The 19,853-nt window shown below is 41.8% G+C and overlaps 1 protein-coding gene across 5 annotated transcripts in view; it reads right to left on the bottom strand.

Annotated features, from left to right (window-relative positions):
* Window positions 1-19,853, bottom strand: part of dmxl1 (Dmx like 1) — a 70,211-nt gene that overhangs the window by 6,419 nt on the left and 43,939 nt on the right. For 4 of the 5 annotated variants that reach the window (XM_084056068.1, XM_084056066.1, XM_084056065.1 and 1 more), the window contains 15 exons: window positions 16,237-16,428; window positions 14,503-14,579; window positions 10,528-10,649; window positions 9,499-9,756; window positions 8,888-9,105; window positions 8,342-8,490; window positions 7,958-8,043; window positions 7,351-7,552; window positions 6,530-6,647; window positions 5,952-6,014; window positions 4,446-4,532; window positions 3,618-3,739; window positions 3,053-3,200; window positions 1,891-1,951; window positions 334-461 (listed from right to left, as the gene is read on the bottom strand). In XM_084056068.1, the coding sequence (XP_083912194.1) occupies window positions 334-461; window positions 1,891-1,951; window positions 3,053-3,200; window positions 3,618-3,739; window positions 4,446-4,532; window positions 5,952-6,014; window positions 6,530-6,647; window positions 7,351-7,552; window positions 7,958-8,043; window positions 8,342-8,490; window positions 8,888-9,105; window positions 9,499-9,756; window positions 10,528-10,649; window positions 14,503-14,579; window positions 16,237-16,428 (2,031 nt within the window). The remainder of the gene's footprint in view (window positions 1-333; window positions 462-1,890; window positions 1,952-3,052; window positions 3,201-3,617; window positions 3,740-4,445; window positions 4,533-5,951; window positions 6,015-6,529; window positions 6,648-7,350; window positions 7,553-7,957; window positions 8,044-8,341; window positions 8,491-8,887; window positions 9,106-9,498; window positions 9,757-10,527; window positions 10,650-14,502; window positions 14,580-16,236; window positions 16,429-19,853) is intronic. The other variant, XM_084056069.1, reaches the window with a different exon arrangement.

The following is a 19,853-nucleotide window of genomic DNA, read 5'->3' as shown; positions in this document are numbered from 1 at the left end:
GGCGGATGTGGAGAAACAGAATTCCTCACTGAGCTTCATGCTCAATGGTGTCGGTTGTTGAGAGAACGTGTGAAAACGTTGCTTAATGTGATAGCACGGCTCAGCTGCTGCCCATTCCAGGTTAATGTCTTTTTCTCAGATTATGTTTAAGAGCCTCAGAAATTGTCATTTGTACTACTGTGACATCAACTCTCCACTCATATCTAGCACAAAGTAAATCCTTTGCAGACGAGACACAGGAGGACGGCTACTGCTCTGCCATCGTTTGCCTGCGTTGGCTTTGTATGCATAAATGTATTATACTGTATCTTACGGTACATAAGCTTAACCTACCTTATTTCCCTGATGATTGAATCGAATCCTGGTCACTCTGGAATTTCCTGGGCTTCTAAAGCAGATGATCTGCTGAGAATGGCCCCACTCAAACATCCTCACGCTGCCGTCCTGAGCCCCTGTTAGGTCTGCAAATGAGACAACAGGAAGACAAAAACTAAACACATTTAATTTATATTGACTTCATTATTGTCTCCTTCAGGCTGTCCGTCCGTGTGTGTGTGTGTCCGTCGCCCCCTCTGTCTGTGAACAGCTAATCTCTGGCACCGTTGGCTTGATCGCAGTGAAACTGTGCACACACACTCCCTGGATGCCAATTCAGAAATCTGCCCCAAATCTTTCACATGGGCCTGTTATAGTGCCACCAGGCACCCGCTTTTTGCACACAACACATTTTTTGACAGTACTCCTACAGATTTTATCAAAACATCACGCAAATCGGTACGCAGTATCTCTATAGTCATTAAACAAAACAGGTTTTTCAGATTTCATCCTGATTGGCTAAGAATGGCTTCCAAAGTTTGCAGGAGTGCTCCGTTTTGAACAAAATGGCTCAAATCATGAACACAGCGTGCAATTTCCGTGAAAATTTGCACGCACATTCTCACTAGGCAGAGGAAGAAATGCCACTTGAAATATTTCAAATCAACCTCATCGTGGCGCTATAACAGGCTGATTCGTGTTTTTACCTAGAACTACACCGATCTGTGTAAAACTTTGTAAGCACACTCCCCAGAGGCCAAGGAAAAACCTTTGCCCTGCATTTTTCACATCTTCATTTTATAGCGCCACCAGGAAGTAAAACAAATTTTTGGATATTACTCATTTCATATTCCATCCCGATTAGCTAAGATTGACATCTAAAGTTTGCAGGAGTGGCCCGTTTTGAACAAAATGCCGCAAATCATGAACGCAGCGTCCGATTGCGGTGAAACTCACTACGTTGAGGAACAAATGCCACCCTTTCAACATTTATTATAGCGCCACCAGGAGGCAGATTTTTGCAAAACAATTTCTTTTTAATTACTCCTACAAATGTTGTCCAAACATCACGCAAATCGGTACATATCTCTTTAGTTAAGAGATCCAGACGGATCCGTCCGTTCACATTCCAGCCTGATTTTCCAATTCCGAACATTGCTTACTTTTTCTAGTTACTGTATTGTACTGTACTGTATATATTATACATATATATATGTATAACTTTTACAGCTAACTGATTAGCAGCCAAGTGGTGAATATGTTCACCGTCAGATTAGCTGTCAATGGTAGATCACTCCAGCCTTGGAAAAGGCAAAGTAGATCACATCCCCGAAAAGGTTGCCACCCCTGACTTAAGCCCTATAATATACGTAGTCATACAATAACTAGCAAAAATAGCATATCTACAAGATCACAATACGTCACGGTGCGACATGTTGTGAGCTAGTAGATCGGCTATTCTTGCTTATAATGACGTGCCCAATATAGGGACACCAGGATGAAAGAGGTTAACGGAGGTTTATTTAAGGTTTACTTTTCATAAAAGTGCTCGTCAGTGGTCACACTGGTACTCACAGTAAGGCAGTGTGGGATGAGAGGTCATCCTTCTCACATTGTTGAGGTTCCTCTTGATCAGCTAGGGAAAATAAAAATGAGGAGGAGTTGTAAGTGGAGATCATTCTGAAGAAAAGCGTGTAGGATTTGATTCGGGTGAACTGTCCGCCCCTTGGAAACTTACACCAAGCAAAGCACACAGATGCAAACACAAAGTTCCACACGCTGAATTAAAAATGTAATATCGTGGCTCTGTTATATCTTCAATTGAGTTTGAAATGACAATTTACCTTGGATGTATTTAAATGCTTTGAATTTGAGCTGGGACATATCTATGTGTGAAGAGTATTCCATAATGTATTGTTATAACCATACCATCAAATCAACATTAAATCACCAGTAATGCTTGATGTTTTTTATTGCAGAGTCGTTTGTTGTGCTTATGTCAAAGTCAAACCAGTATCCTACCAAGGCATATCTTGAACTGCTGTGTGTACAGTATAAAGGAGGGATTTATTTATTATTGTTGAGTAGCATTCTACCGAATCTCTGTCCACTCCTCCACTCGTCAAGGGCAGTGACATAAGTGGGTGATCTGCACAAACGTGACTCACAAGACATTGAGTCATGACTCACAGTATTTGGAGTCAAAAAGGCAACGCTGCCAATTGCACAAGATAAAACCTCCACTTTCTGACACTCACGTGTCAGCTACAACAAAGTGGTGTGCAGCAACATGAAACGCTTTCTGCTTTCTTTACAGGCATCTTGGCAATAAAAAACATCTCAGTTCCTTTATAAATCGATGGGTAGACAGCATAATGTTAGACCTATGATCCCTTTGGTCTATCCCGGCCAGACAGACATCAATGAATGTTTAACACTTGACCTTGAATTATACCTTGACCATATTTGCTTTGAGTGCAAAGACAAGGCCGAGTATGAGCCTTTAGAGATTCTCCAGCGGCAGAGATCAATTTGAGAGAAGCTGTGGAGTATGCAAGCATCTTGACAGTGTTGCGCCTTTAATGTAGGACTTTAAATTCCTTTTTTTATCCCTTTATATGTAAAGCACTTTGAATTTCCTTCATGTATAAATGTGCTATACAAATAAACTTGCCTTGCCTTTTTATGAGTAAAGAAACTAATCTAATTCAAAGCAAGAGTAGATTGAGAGGCTCACCACAGAGGCTCCCCTGCCTGTCTGCAGGCCCCCGAGCCAGGGCATGTTGATGGGAGTGCCAGGACTGCTGTGGGTGTACGGTGTGGTGCCGTGGAGGGTTGCAAAGTCCTCGCGCGAGTGGACCACGAGGAAATCATCGTTGCCAGTGCTGTGGAAAGGCCAAAACCAGCAGTTAGAAAATGCTTTATAAGGCTGATTTCACAGTCATGATATTTGTTTAATCACTTTGGAAGAGAGGATATATCAAACACTTATCTTCTCTCTAACAGACATTTCATTGGGGCTGCCAAGACCAAGTTAATAGAGCAGAGTTTGTGAATTTGTCAATTGATATGCTCCATATTATGCGTGCATGCGTGCGTGCGACCCTGCCTCCAGACATAAGTCTCATCAATAAACAATACAGATTGCACACACAACGCTGAGATAAAGGCAGTGCAAAAACACACACACACACACACACACACACACACACACACTCTAACTGTCATAAAGTTGTATATACATTTGAATCTGAACATGGCCCCCCTTTCATCTCTTGCCCGTGGCTAGTGAACACCCATACCTCTTGGCTTCGGCCTCCATATCGTCATCGATCCACGTCAAGATCTGTGTGGCATAGATGGATGACACGTCCAGCTCCTGAATGTCGTGGGTGGACGCCATGACTAAACAATTGCGATTCGCCTGGGAACCACGAGGGCAAAAGAAAAGTGGGAATGAAAGAAGAGAGAGAAGAGAGACATTATGGACAGAGGAAGAGGGATGATTTTGAGAATCGAGGGGAAACACAAAACAGAAGAGATGAAGGGAAGGTTTCTCATCCTCCAATCAGCCCATGGCCATAGACTCATCCAGCTCTCTGCAGTTTAATGATGACCTGCGGTGTGCCTCCCTCAATGGTGGGGAGCTAAAACATTCATTGCCAGTGCAAGAGCAGCACATCTCTCGCTATATTCAAACAAAGACGACTCTGGTTGAGCAACATCAAAAGGGCTCAAATATGTCGCAAAGGTACTCAAAGAGGATCTAAGAAAAACTAAACAAAAAACAATTAGGATTTCTCTGCAGATGAAACCCTGTAGAAAACTAATGATCAGTTTACGGTTACATTAAGCTCAAGTTTTAAAGAGTTTATCTGCTGCATCACGTGCATCATATGTTGAGGTGTTTTTATCTGCTTGCTGAGAGGTGAATATTTTCACCTGGGGAAAAACACTTTGGTGGACACAACCAATTTTTACCCTGTCCATGTTTGTCTGTGTGTGTGTGTGTGTGTGTGTGTGTGTGTGAGAAACATAAATGGACATAAAGGGACACCACAAATGCTACTCACGTCACAGTTTTTTGCATTTCTTTCTTCTACCAAAGAAATATGCCTATGGAAACGTACCTTGTTGATGGCAAAGGCTGTGATGATGTCTGATTCTTTGTGGATGATGCGCGCCTTTCCTCCAGGGTAGCCCAGATCTGCTTCAATCTGCAGAGGTAAATAAATGTACATGCATGCAACCACACATTAAGAAACAAACCAGCTCTCGGTCACCAATCAATATACTGTAGCTCAAACCTAAGCAAACATTTCCTCAGGGCAAACGGGGGACCCAGCTACTGACACAATACAACACCCTACTCTCACCTTAAAAGATCCAATGACTGATGCATAATTGGAAAAGGACCCAGGAGATGTACTCTAAGTTGAAGAATGTGTGCGCGTGACGTGTGTGATGCCTTGGGGGTTAGGATACATGCAGGGAGCGCATCATCAGGCTGCACTGTTATGCTACGGCAGCCAACATACTGTAGCATGGTTAGTGTTGTTAGTTATCGTGACCAACAAAAACAACCCCTCAACAATCAGCACATGTAGTACATGTTGTGCCATAAAAATCCAAAGGGGATATATGGAATAGTACAATAGGCTACATCAATGCATTATGTATAGGGATGTTGCATTCTGAAACAGTAGCCATTTGAAATGAGGCACACATAGTTTCAGCGTAAGATTGAATTACACTCTTTATTGGGATTATACAATGGGAAAAGACCACATCTTTGTCTGTCAGAAAGAATGCAGTCAAACTCGACTCATGGAAATCCAAATAAGATGGTTTACCATTTTAGCAGAGCACATCCCTGTGGGATGCGTATTCACTGCGACAGCGTTTGGGCCCATTAATCAGGAGCTATTCAGCTTCATAGCATGTCCTCTGAGAGGCTGGGATAATTAACACTGGGCCAAACGGACGAGCTACAATGTAGCAGCTTCGACAGAGGAAGCTGGAAGATTAGCAAACCTCTACATAGCATCATCACACAGCATAATGAAAGATCTAAAACTGAACTGGGCCTCACATGAATATTCATACAGCTCAAAATAAGACTTAGATCAGAATATGACATGAACATACACAGCTCATGGCCCCCGTTAGCACTGATAGACATTTTTCATGTCTCTTACATTATGTGAGTCAGACCGTATCAGTTATTCAATGAGGTGATGTGGGTGCTCTCATCTGTAGCCTACTGTAAATTCTGCACCCGTTGCACTAAGGCATAGTGAAATATGTTTCTGAAATGGTTAGACAGAATACTGGGCTGTTTTTGCACGCTACTAATGTTTACCAGGCTCTTTTTGCAAAAGTTAAAATGGCATTTACACATTTATTTGGGAACAAACTAAGAACGCCCTGGATAAAAGCCTTCCATGTACAGTTAAAGGCTAGGCGATGAAGGAGATTATCTCACCGTTATGCTATTTATTGATTGAACACATACAAGTACTAATTCAATAATTCAACTGCCGTGATTCATACCCAAAATTCTATTTCCCATATTCACCACCACCATGCCCTCCCCATTCAATCACCACCAGTAGCCAAATCCAAAGCAAAAATACCTGATAGTTCCAAGTCTCGTCCATCCCTGAACATTTCATACTGTCAGTCTGGTCCTCAACTGACTTTAATTGTAAAGGGAAGGAGCACAACACATAGGAGGGAGACACACACGCACACGCACACACACACACACACACACACACACACACACATACACACACACACACGCACACACACACACACACAAAACAACAATAGTGATGAACCATGCAGTCAAACACAAAACAACACACACACGGAGAGTATTACTGGGCTGTTAATCGAACAGGTTGAATTAATTAATAGCGACACCATTTGAATACAAATAAAAGCATTATTTATGCCGTCAGTTGGGGAACATGAATACAAGTGGCTGGCACGCACACCAAAAACATTGAAACCACAGATGAGAATTAGGAGACAGTAATGAGAGACAGTAATGACACAGTTTGCATAGGGGTGAATATTAAGATGTGTTTAGATTGTAATCTTACAAAATGGCTAAATGCGTTGTTAAAGGTGCAGGGTGCTCCATAGTACTACAGACAGTTCATGCAGTAGTCGGAGTAAAAAAAAAAAACAGCAACAAACCCATTACCTCGTTTTGGTCCCGTCTCTTAGTGAAGATATTTCTGATAAAGGTTTCCTGGATCTCCTCCTGTTTGACCAGGTACTGCCACAGCCGTTTCACTGGCAGTGCAGAGTGGTGGCTCGACCTGGAAGGTTAGACAGACTCTCCTTATACTGATACTAATGCTTATTACAGCCATTCTTTGGTGAAACATAATTAATTGAGCTCATAGTCCATTCAATAAGGATTTAGTGCCAGCGGTGCTGATGAATATGTACTCGGTGCTTGAGGCAAGTTACATCAAATGTGCACTCCACTGTTCATCCAAGAACAGCGACCAAAGAGATATGTTGAAAGTTAGAGCGGCCGGGGCACTTGTGATTGCACTTAAGGATAGATTTAGACCTGTGAATGTACAGAGACCCTGAGGGGCACTTCTTCACCCCATTACACTGGTAAGTGTATGATGTGCAAGCTCCACACATCTGCTGCTGGAGGCAAGTTAAAAATCAAACAGAATAGCTCTCACTTGTCCCCATGTTTGACCGCTCAAGGGTATGTGTGATGTAAAAAAATAAAACATAACCTCCAAAATAAAACATGGCTCTCATCTATTTGTAGTGCTAATCTAATTTGTCTCTCTCCAGGGTCCATGAGGGAGAGAATGAAAGACAAACACGGTTGATAAGAAAAGAGTTTAATTAATGTGGAATTCTATTCTCAATTAAATCCACTCTAAAGCAATTTAAAACCCCTGATTGATTTAGAAACGATAGATATTATAACAGGTGATACAGTATTTTATAAAGGAACACTATGAATCAACAGACCACACTAATGGTGTATACCTGAATGGTGTGTTCGATGGTTCAAACAGGGCCTTGTGTCTGAGGAGAGCTGGGCCGGGGGCAGCCGTGTCATCCTGGGGGTGTGTGGAGATGTACTTGGAGGGCGGTCCTCCAAAGATCTCCAGCCTCTTCTGAAGGACCTGTTCCCAGCGCTGTAAGGTCTTCAGCACTGCATGGCACAGAGGAGAGCCCACAGGCAGATCTGGACACACGTACAAACGCAAATTACACACACACACACACACACACACACACACACACACACACACACACACACACACACACACACACACACACACACACACACACACGGTGTGTGAGTTTATATGGAAAGTTAAGTGAGCTTGGTATGCTTAGGAGTGTGAATGCCTGACCTTTGCATGTGTTAAAAAGAACTCAAACCCCTGACATTAAGCAAAGTGCATTTGGCTCAGGGAACAAAACTTAGAAGCCTGGAAAAAATCTAAGTGCTACAGTGACCTTACAGTGGTACAGTAGATTGAAAGCTTCAGTCAGAGGGTTGAGTCCTTTGGCAACAGTGAGGGCCTGAATGAAGCTACAATGGACTAACAGCTTGCCTTAGTTTGCCAGTGAGTTTAGTGCATACCTAAAAGGTCATGTCCTGCCATAGGGTAGAAGGACTTGAGATTGCACAGGACCAACTGAACCATCGCTAGGCGCATCAGACACCAACTAAAACAACAGAAAGAGAAAAGCACACCGTACATCATTACATTAAAGTCAGAACCAGTGACTGACCAGTGATTTGACTGGAAAGCATCCTACTCAGCAACCATTCTGACAACATAACCAGGCCACTGCTGCTGACTTTGTATCAAGTTCCAGAGACAAGGTATTCGCTGTGATTTTTAGAATGATCTCGTAAATATATTTTTAACAAATACAAATTTAAATGACAAAAGGGCAATTTAGGGTTTTTCTTTTGTAGTTATAACATTTGCTTGTTATGGCAATTCCACAGCTTGTGTACCTGTAGGAGTTATGGTTGGAATGTTCCCTTAGTGGGGAGTTGGGGTCAAAGACGTCTTCGTACTCCTCTTCATCTTCATCTTCGTCCTGGCTGGCCTGGCTCTCCTCTGAGTCGTACTCGACTCTGCTCTCGGATGGTGGAAGGCAGGGCTATGCGGCACAACAATATTGAGATTTTATTTATATTCATAAATAATTGAGGAATTCTGATTTGGGCTGAAATTTCCCTTAGAAACTATGATAATACAACAGACTGTTGGGACCACGCAGGGTAATTAACCCATTTTCTATTACATTTGTGAAATTCAATACGAGAAATTCTCCAGACAGAAGATCAAACATGACTATTTAAGATTCACACTATATCAGGCCATGAAAAAAATAAGTAAATCTAAATAGGCCTAAAAGCAATGAAAAGGAGGCAATAAGAAAGATTCAGTTTTTGTTGTAGTAATTATATTCTGAAACGAATAATACTCATAACCTAGGGTATTTGTCAAAACTTTTTTACCCCTGCTTCAGTAGAACAGTTGTACACTCTGGTTACCTTGGCGATGAAATAGTCCCAAATGCTAAGTTCCGGAGGGACGAAGCGTTCCTTAAAGATGGAGTGGGCTTCATGCTCCACTACCGTCTCAGGCCTGGGGCAGGTGGGGCTGGCTGGCCTCTCCCTTTCTGCCCACGCCTCCTCCCTGGAGCTGCTGCGGGAAGAACGCATCTTGAAACGTCTGGACCTCCGCTCTGAGGGCTCACTGGCTGGTGAGACTGGAGAAATCACACAAAACAAAGCAAAAAAATAAATAAGTAGATACGAGCATCATTTCATGACATACAGTACTAAATTATGGATGGTCCAAAATCCAGTACCATCCAGGCGCGACTAGAGGCCCTCAGCACCTTCTAACACTCACTAGTGATAAAGTTAACATCAAAGTTTTTTTGATAACTTTAGAGAAGTTACGGCAAGCTTGCATCAGTATCCCTCTGTTCACTGTGAGAGACAGAAAGGCTGGAGAAAGCATGAAAGAGACAGGAGCATTGCTAACATGTAGTTTTTTTCTGTGATAGGAAGACAGACACAAATAGGCCTGGCCTGAAGTAACTTGGCCGCAAGTAACCAACTCCAGCAGTATAAGCACAATCAGACATCATACCAACCTGGCTGTGATGATTTTGCAGGGCTATTGTGTTTCTCTACGACAGGTGTGCGAGCCCCTCCTCCAAAAACGGTCACCCACAGCTTGCTGTTGAGTGGGTGGGCTACGATGTGGAACAGCTCGTTGCTGGAGTGGGTGGCCAGGCCATGGACAAAGAGGCTGAGGAAGACAGCGGTCAGGATCTCACAGAGTAGAACAGCCAGACCTGGCTGGCTCTCCTCGCCTGCCGAGTTCAACAGTCGGATCAAAGAGGCGATACCTACAGTACAACCGAGGGGATGAATGATGTGAACAATGGTTACATGCACACAATAATGCAATTTAATTTCTGTAATAGTCTAATAATTAATTTTCCATCGAAAAAAATAGTATATTATTAACTATGTATAGAATAATTGTCAAATATTGTCAAATCCATGATGGGCATTTTGCTGTACAAATTAGCTCATTGATGGTGTCATTGGTGCTAGCTGGGTCGCTGGTCAGCTGAGTCTGTGTAGGTGTGTTTTGGCATTTCCATTTTCTGAGGAAGAGCCACTTAGGCTCGAAACGTCACGTACTACGGCGGGCGCCCTTGAGCTTACCTGTTCTAATGAACCCCAGGTCTTTAAGTTGGTCAAAGACCTAATATGTCACTACTGCTAAATGTACACCCATTCAGACATTTCAAGGGCAAAGAGAGGAGACACAGGTGAAAAAAGTCAGGAGTCGGATTCAAACTCGGGTCCACTCGGCTCACAGGGGGGACATAATCTCCTGGCTGAGCCAGGCACCAGCCAGGCACCCCCCATTTGTTTCTTTCCTCACATCTAGATGTTTAATGTTTCAAATTATTAAATTCCTCTCCTCTCCTCTTCTCCCCTCCTCCCCTCTCTCCCCTCTAGAGGCTCACTTCTAGATGTTTATTGTCAATTTGTCAGTTGTTCCTCTCCCCCCCCCCCCTCCCCTCTCCCATTTTATGCTTGACAATCATTTATTTTTGGCAAGTGACACCGCCATGCGACAGACTGTAGTATAAATGATGGTTTACCTGGCCACTGTGCAGGAGAGGTGTTCGGTTGGGCAGTCTCCTCCATGCTGACTGTTCTCATTGGCTGCTTCTGAGACAGCAACACACTCTGGTACACAATCCCTGTGAACTCATTCACGTGGCTGTGGGAGAACGTATTCAAGCACATAGACACAAAATCAGTATGAGAGCAAAACGAAGACATTTACATAAAACATGAAGTACAGTACTTGGGAAAAGTGGGGAAAGTAATGGGGTTACAGAAGGTGGTGTGAATATATAATGTCAAACACGGTTAATGTTTTAACTTTGTTGCTAATTTAGGAAAATGTCTCCCCAACAAAAAGCTGCTGGTTTGCCAAATCGCCAGTTGAGATCGGTTCCAGCAAAGACAGAAAATACTAACAGGCTACCACTGTACTACATTTCCCTGTCTTATAACGGCTTGCTTACAATAATGAATTCAACAAACGTTCCTATGATATGAGCCATATTTCGCACATCAAAAGGGTTTCTTCAGCGTGCGGTAAATGAATTTGAGTGGTTAGGGGCTGAGAACAATGGGTATGGGGAATACTGAGAACTCAACCCGACAGGGGGTCTATTAGTTTGCTTTCTGAGAGTCTTTCTGTAAGCTCCTGTCAAAGAACCAATTGCCTCCACATCAGAGAGGAACATGTCAGTCGAGAGGAACATCGCTGAGAGGGGAGACACGGTACGGGATGTGATGCCTTCATCCAGATTTGATTGCCAAATATAACAGCGTATGTCAGCTATTGCAAGATAGTCAGAGAGTACAGCTCTGAATAGGGAGAGAGATAGATACAGTAGAGAGAGCGAGAGCGAGAGAGCGAGATGTGTGTGGATCAGAATTTTGTCAGCTTGGCTGAAAGGGTCAACCCCACAAACCAACATTATATGAGATTCCCTCTATGACATTCACTTATATACAGTACATACTGTACACTCTATCTTTATCCACTCCATCTCCCTACCAAACACAGCCACATATCATGTTACAATTGGGACTTGAACAGTAAACTACCAAGGCTATTTCTAATTTCACTCTCTTTGTTATGGTAATGATGTTATAAGCTCTCTTGGTTTATGGCTACAGAGGTTTCTTGAAACTGCGCTTCTGTGTGGTGTGTGTGTATGTGTGTGTGTGTGTGTGTCAGAGCTTTAATCAGGCCTAAATATTTGAGCCCGGCTCGACCCAGCCCGACAGAACGTCAAGCCCAGTCCGACCCAAAGCCCGATACATAATTGATAAATTGGGCCCAGCCCAGCCCGTGTAACCCGTCATTTTTCTAAACAAGCTTAATTGCTGCATGCAGCCTTTTTTCTCATAAAATCTTGGTATTTCGTTAAGAACAGGAGTCATTCTACCTTATTCCAACAGTCTATATTTAAAAAAAACAGCTTGGAGCAAATAGGGCTATATAAATATATACAATTAGGTAGGGGTGTGCGTGGATATTCAATTAAACAGGGCTGCCCCTAACTAACTACTTTTCAAAATGATATTCGGTTATTCTATGAAATATATTCTTAATTGAGATATTTTCGTTTTGTCCATATTGTCATGTCTTAATAAAATTATGCTTTTAACAAGCAAAATAAGCAGTACAAAATGTTTGGATTCCTTTGTTTGATGGGAAAGAGTTGCGATGGAGAAATCACAACCAATATACTGTAAAGACCTGGATGTGAGCCCATGTTACTGTGCTCCGGTCATTTGAAGAAATAATCCAACATTTACTTTGAGGTGAGGAAGACATGAAGAAAGCTTTTCAATCTCAATAGTTTGTCTGAAGATCCATTCTATATGTCATGTTATGGTTTAAACTTTAAGGGGGGGTCTGACTTGCGCTGCTGCAGTGACAAGACAGCTGATTGATTTGACCTACTTTTGATGTGCAATGAGATGTAATTATTTATCTGGGAACAGGTGTGTAAGATTCCAATAGTATAAATATTTTAAATGGCTTTACTCTTCCGGATCTGACTAATATGACAAGTTGCTTATTGTGAACACAATACGCTACAAATTAATCAATATAAAAATGTATTTGGATAAAAAAGAAAAGAAAAAGAAAAAGTAGTATTTTGTTGCCTAGCCCAGCCCGACCCAAAGCCGGACAAATACGTGACCAATTGGACCCGGCCCAGCCCGTGCCGACGTGCCAGGTCGGGCGAGTGAGTGAGTGAGAACAGGTATGTGGAATGCGGCAATGGTAACTAAGCAAGAAAAGAACTGCAGAACTCATTCCATCACTTCTCTTGAAGTTGTGTGTAAATATCTCTGGTCAAGAGCAAGCCCTGGATGCAGCCAGCCAGTTACCCAGTCAGTCAGGAGTGATGAAAGTGCAACTTTAAGATGTTTAAGCCAGAATAATAAATAAGTCTTTTCCCTAGTCTCATGCCCTTAAAAAAACATTTTCCCTTTCTCTGTGTGACATTTTTCACTGTCACAAGCAATTCTATTTCTGGGGTCACAGCACCATAGCTCCGAGGTTCATGATCCGGTCAAAGCCAGAGTTAAAAGGATTCTGTAGCGCAACAAGCACTCTGACAGACAACCGTGACAGACATTCTCACAAGCAGCACAGCTGTAGCCAACAGTGGCGCTTGAAAGTTTGAGAACCCTTTAGAATTTTCTATGTTTTTTGCATAAATATGACCTAAAACATCATTAGATGTTCACACAAGTCCTAAAAGCAGATAAAGAGAACCCAATCATACAAATGTGATACAAATATTGGACATCATTTATTGAGGGAAATTATCCAATATTGTAAATCTGTGAGTGGCAAAAGTATGTGAACCGCTAAACTTAGCAGTTAATTTCAAGGTGAAATTATAGTTCAGTGTTTTCACCATCACACAAATAAACAAACAACCCAGTTGGTTTGACAATAGGCTTGAGTAAAAAAGAGAGAAAAACTCAAACTAAATAAGGAGCAAAACAACACCTACAAAAGGGAGAACATGAATTACCAGGGCTCACAATGCCAACACATCAAAATGTGTACTGAAATTATACATTTTGATGTTGTGACCCTACTCACCTCTCTGGTATGAGACATTAACATGTATGATAACTCAAAAAGGTGGGCAAGACAACAATGGGGTTCCAACACACAGAATGCACAACAATACACCATATGAAAAGAAAAGCTAGACCAAATGGCATTCGACTAAGTATGCAGTCTAAAAAAGGCTGATTTGGGCATGTTTAGTGATCATTTTCACTTCATACCTACAGTATAACATTAAACATCAGACAAAGCACAGGAGCCAAAAGAGTGAGCATAGGCACACAGAAGCCTTATAATCTGGCCCTGATTACAGAATTGTTTGAGAGGAGGATTCAGGGCTGAGGATGTGTTCCCTACACAAACGATTTTTTGGCTGTTTATTTAAAAAGGGTTCACAAACTTTCAAGCACCGCTGCAAAGCTCTGACCAAGCCCAATTATTTGATTAGTAAAAGCTAAGCTTTACTCCAATATCACTAAAACTCTACCCCTGATGGAACACACATATGATCTAGTCACTAAAGCTGCTTGTATTATGGAAAAGAACAAGATGTCCAATTCAAACCCAAGTCAAAGCATACCGGCCTAAGTTGTGGCTGTTTGTTTAAGCCCCACGTGCACGTTATAGGAGGACGCAGGAGTGGCAACATTGTGCCCCGCAACAAACAGAGTAAAGCACATATCAACCTCCAAGCTGAGCCTTGAATCGATTCGTTTTGAAATCAACAAGCATCAAAAAACAAAGATTTAACACACGAAGTGCGAGGAAATACATCGGTAGAAACGCAAGACTATTTACTTCAACCATAGTCTTTCCAATGTCCTATAACACCAAAAGCCCCCCACTGAAAAAAGTTCAGTTTGGTTTAAATACGTTTAGAAAACAGATCTCAAAATCAGATTGGAGCACAAGGAGAGCTAAAAATCTAAGAACGAATGCTCAGTTACACACCCACCTGTAGTTGTGTCCCTCACAGAGGCACTGGTAGATACAGGCAGACAGAGAAGCAGCCAGACTGTGCATCACGTAGATCTGAAAGAACAAGGGTCATACAGTATGTACAGTGGGACATCAAAACTTGCATTAGTGGACAGAATCACTGTCCAGCCAATGGAGGAAGGGGGACTTCAAGCTCCAATACAGCCAAAACTGCCAGTATGCACTGTCATTACACACTTATACACATTTTGTTGGGATTGATCACATGTAGATTACAAACCACACCTGGGGGTTCAAACCTTGCACAAATCAACATCTGTTGTTCTACGGCTCTTGGTACCTGAGATATAACCAATTATGACATTTTGATTGATTGACCTTGATATCTTTGACCAAAAAGTTAATCATCTCTTTGGCACAACGTACAGATTACTGCCACCAAGTTCTGTTCACAGACACACACAGACAGGAGCAATTACAAAAACCCAGCAAAGCATTGCTGGGGGCAGGGTAATAATGAGTGGGAGCTGATATAATTATCTATTTAATCTTTTGAGAAATGTATCTAAAATTTGTAAATTAATTGATAATTGTTTGCACCCACGGGGAAAAATCCATTAAATGTGGCTATCTTCGCTATCGGCAGAATACGCAAGTGAAAATACACGTTAATGTCAGCGTTAAGGTTTCTGTCACAATTTTTATGGGCTAGGGCTGTAACGATCGATTATTTTCTTAGCATTCATTCTAACGATTACCTTTCTGATTAATCGAATAACAGAGAAGCGAGAAAAACTAATGTATATATCAACGAATCAACGCAATTCTTTTTATAACCAATTAAATAAATTACTTCAATTAACTGTTGCACCCCTAAAACAGACTAGTTCAATGAGAGTAAAATAGCATAAACACATCACATTTGAAATATCTTTCCTCTATGTATATCTGAGTACTGTGCCTACAGCAGCGTATGCAGAGCAGTATGCACCTTCTCACACCAAGCTTCCTTTTCATAAATACCAATGTTCGTGTAGAAAGTTGCATAACTTCATGCCCTTCATTCATATGGCCCCAGGAGTGGGCACAAACAGAAATTAAGGTGTAATTGGGACACACTTCTCACTGAAAAATAGAAACCATTTACTTCCCCATAACCTGCCTACAAATAGAATGTCACTACATACAGTAAGCTTAACATCAATTTCACAGATTGTGAGCTACATGGACCAAAAAATAATACATTTGATTTTATGGGTCATTTCCCACATCTCCCACTGCCCTTGTCTTCCTGCAATGGATTGCAATGGAAACTTAAATTCAGAGCTCTATATTGTCAAGCAGAAAGAACACTGTCCATGCTTTATAGAGGATTTATTTGTGTGAATGAAGAGATTCCTGAAAGACTACAAAAGATTGCAAATCTCCTTCCGTCAATCCTGTTCATGCATCAAAAAGTGTGTACAGTATGTAAAGTAGTGACTAGGGGTGCAACAGCTTTTTTTGCACAACACTGTTGTTCAACGGACCATACAACTGAGCTTACACTAACCAGACTAATTGATTTAGTTGATTAAAAAAAACATTCGTTTTTTTTAAAACAATAAACAACATATATCTTTAAAAAACACACTTCTTGGTTATTTGATTAATCGAAAAAGTAATCAACACAATAACCACTAAGAAAATGAAGTCTAGTTGCAGCCCTTCTGGTGACCCTGAGGACCAGGGGTCATTCTTTGTGTCTCACCTCGCTGTTGATCACATCAGGGTGCGGAGGAGAGTCCAGGGCATTGATGGTGTGCAAGATGTCATGAGTCAGGTTGGTCAGGTGGACTATGGGATTGGCCACCACCGTCTTGGCGTTGGCCGTGCAAGCCAAAAGAAGAGGGATAGAGGCGGGCTGGGGGCAGAGTGCCACCGTTGGGCTGGCAGAGTCGTCCTGTGGGCAGGATGTGGATGTTAATACGGTACAAATCTACATAACCGTATCACCAGAGGACTAATGGTGTAATACAAACTCTGAGGAAATGCATTGAACAAATCAACAAATGGATGTGCCATCATTTTCTTCAATTAAACAAAACTGAAGAACTTGTTTTTGGAGCCAAGGCAGGCAGATTAAAAGTCCATCGCCCATCTCCAATCGGTAATGTTAAAAACCTCTAGTCAAGTCAAAAACCTTAATGTAGTCATGGACAGAATTTAAACAGCCACATTAACACAATCACAAAGTCGCTGCTAGTGTTTTTACTAATACCAAGAAAGTGGAGCATATCTCTCCAGTTCTTAAATCCTTACACTGGCTCCCTGTGTGTCAAATAATTGATTTCAAAATACTACTGTTGGTCTATAAAGCTTTGAATGGTTTAGGGCCAAAATACATTTCTGATCTTGTGCGATATCATGAACCATCCAGATCTCACAGGTCATCTGGTAAAGGTCTGCTTTCTGTCCCTAAAATCACAAAGTGCTTTACAGAGCAAGAATAAAGCACACGTGCTTTACAAAAAAAGTACTTAAATGGCCGTGGCCTTGTAGGATGAGTTCCAATGCATGCAATGACAGCATGCAATGACAGACACATCCAGGGATGCAAATGTGTTACATGCGGTGTTGCGCACTGAAAATGAACGGTGGAAAATAGAAGCTGTACAAGCTCACAACCCATCGCGCTGCGACACGTTGTGAGCTTATACTGGAGATCTGCTGTTTTTGGTATACACTCGGCTTAAGATTTATACAGTGTAAACTAATGAGCTGTTTAAATGGGGCAAAATATATAATTATAGCAGCCCTATTATAATTGACAAGATTTAATGACCTGTCTAATACAAATGGAGAAAAACATCCAACCGTCTCACTCCCTTGTTTTTCTTTTTGTGGTGGTGGGGGGGGGGAGGGGGGTGCTCATGAAAAGTGCTCAGAAAAGAGAAGTCTGGGTATGTTTGCTTTGATGTGAATTGTGAGGCAACAGCCAGCCTCCTGCTGAGACATAATCAGAAGGGATGAGGAGTGTTAAGACACAAGTAACCCAGTGCAAACTAACCCAAGACGAGATAAGATGCGTGGAATCTGACCAAAGGCAGTGTGTGTGTGTGTGTGTGTGTGTGTGTGTGTGTGTGTGTGTGTGTGTGTGTGTGTGTGAGACTGTCAATGAAAGAGAGAAAAATTGAGAGGAAAATTGGTAAGAAGAAAGTAATGTGGAAGTGTGTTGACTTTGTGTGTGTGTGTGTGTGTGTGTGTGTGTGTGTGTGTGTGTGTGTGTGTGTGTGTGTGTGACAGTGTGTGTGTGTGTGTGTGTGTGTGTGTGTGTGTGTGTGTGTGTGTGTGTGTGTGTGTGTGTGTGTGTGTGTGTGTGTGTGTGTGTGTGTGTGTGTGTGTGTGTGTGTGTAGCCATATAAACCATATGAACTCTAGTATCCCTATTCTGAGGCAAACCTTTTGGCGAAAATAGCCAATCTACAAGCTCACACATTTTGCGACGATGTGAGCTTGAAGAGTTAGTGTGGAGGGATAAAAGGAGGGGACCAAGTATACACCCCTGGGGGACTCCAGTAAACTAAAAGTATAAAAGGTTTAAGTAGTTATCTTCATCAATTGCGTGCTGCATGTGTGCGTGTCCCACACTTCATGTGTATTGCTCTTGAGGAGTCGTCAACAGACCATCGTTACACCCTTCCACAACAGAGGGTCTAGCTAACCTTTTCATGTCAAAGACCCCTAAATTAATATGTATTTGCTCTCAGACCCCTATCTGAAAATACTTTGTGCCAGGGACCCCATACAAGATTTGTGTTTTTGAAATGTTTCCAAAATATTTGTGAAAATAGACGATCTTCAAGCTCACAACGCGTCGCGGCGTGTTGTGAGCTTGTAGATCGTCTATTTTCAAATAGCCGATGTACTAGGGTTAAAGTGCTTAAACTGATTTTGATGTTATACAGGATTAACAAATTTAGCTGGGTGGGTCCCCGGCACCCACTTTGAGAACTAATGGTCCAGCTAACCTACAGTATACAGTACATTCAATAGGCCAAGAGAACAACTGTACCTTGCTTGACAATAAGGAAATATGAAAGAATATGGATGACAGCAGGAGTCAGGACTTGTGCTGGGACACAAAGTTTTGTGTATGTGCGTGCGTGCGTGTGTGCGTGCGTGCGTGTGTGGACATGAGTTGCTGCTTTTATTCAGAAATCAAAAGCAGTAGAGCAGAAAGGAATCACTTTGAACGTCAACTGTGCCAGCAATACACAGCACTGTTCCCATGACAACTTATGAGAGCAGTTAACATTCATTAAGATTACAATTTGACTCAACCTTCTAGCAAGACCTCCCTCAGGATGGAACCTCACTAAGGTGTGCTATCAATCCATGTGATCGGGAAGCAGGTCTGTGAGTTTGCAATAAAGTATTGAATCTGGTTGCATTAAGGTGCACGCACACACAGATATGAGAGAATGAATGACAAAACCCTGGTTTTCAAAAACCCAGTTGCTTTCAGAAGGTTGTGGTTCATCTTTCATTCATGAACAGTACTGTATGTACCTTTTGGATCCTTCACAAAGAGAATCGGTCAACTACTGCTGAGATGCCAACTGAGAGTCTGTGGTAACCCCCCCCCCCCCCCCCGCGCAATAATATAATCACAAGATGCAATATGTTTGCATATCAACTAGGCAACAGCTATGACACGAGACAGTTGCTTAAAATATTATGTATCACATTCTTTGACATTCTATATTATTTTCCGTATAAACAATTTTCATACCTTCCTGACACCTTATATGATGTTTTTTGTGTAAAACAAAGAAACGTAAAGCTGAGCTGCTGGTGATGATAGAAGTCATTATAGCATGTATGGCATTGTCTAGCCTACAATACTAGTGTGTCTAATAAAAAAAAGCTATTTTGTGTGAAGAGATTTGGTATAGAAAGAAAAAATAAGGGGCCTAGTATAGACCCCTGGGGAACTCCAGTCGACACATTATATAGTGTACTGTATACTGTAGGGTGTAAGTGGTTAAAAATGTATGGCCCATAGAATAATGAATAATAAGTAGCCTTCTTCCATAGATTCAGCATAGTTTGCTGGAGGCCCTGATGACACTGTGGCGTGATGGTGGCAGACTGGCTGTTGAATGAAACCAGGTGACTAATAAGCTGCTTTTGTAGTTGGAGGAAGTCATCTCAACATAAAGTTATATGTGGCAATTATTTTTCAATGTCTGTATTTATGACTGTATTGAAAATCTTACCTTAGGGATTTCTCAACAACCCTTGTATACCGTAATATTTCGATAGCGCCCAAGCTTAATTCATGCCAACAAAGCTTACTGAATATGACCTATGGCCTCTTAATGG

This window comes from Gymnoscopelus microlampas (assembly GCF_963454915.1).
Source record: "Gymnoscopelus microlampas genome assembly, chromosome: 4".
Lineage (NCBI taxonomy): Eukaryota > Metazoa > Chordata > Actinopteri > Myctophiformes > Myctophidae > Gymnoscopelus > Gymnoscopelus microlampas.
The sequence above is the reverse complement of the archived record's forward strand: the minus strand, read 5'-3'. Positions and strand labels throughout refer to the sequence as shown.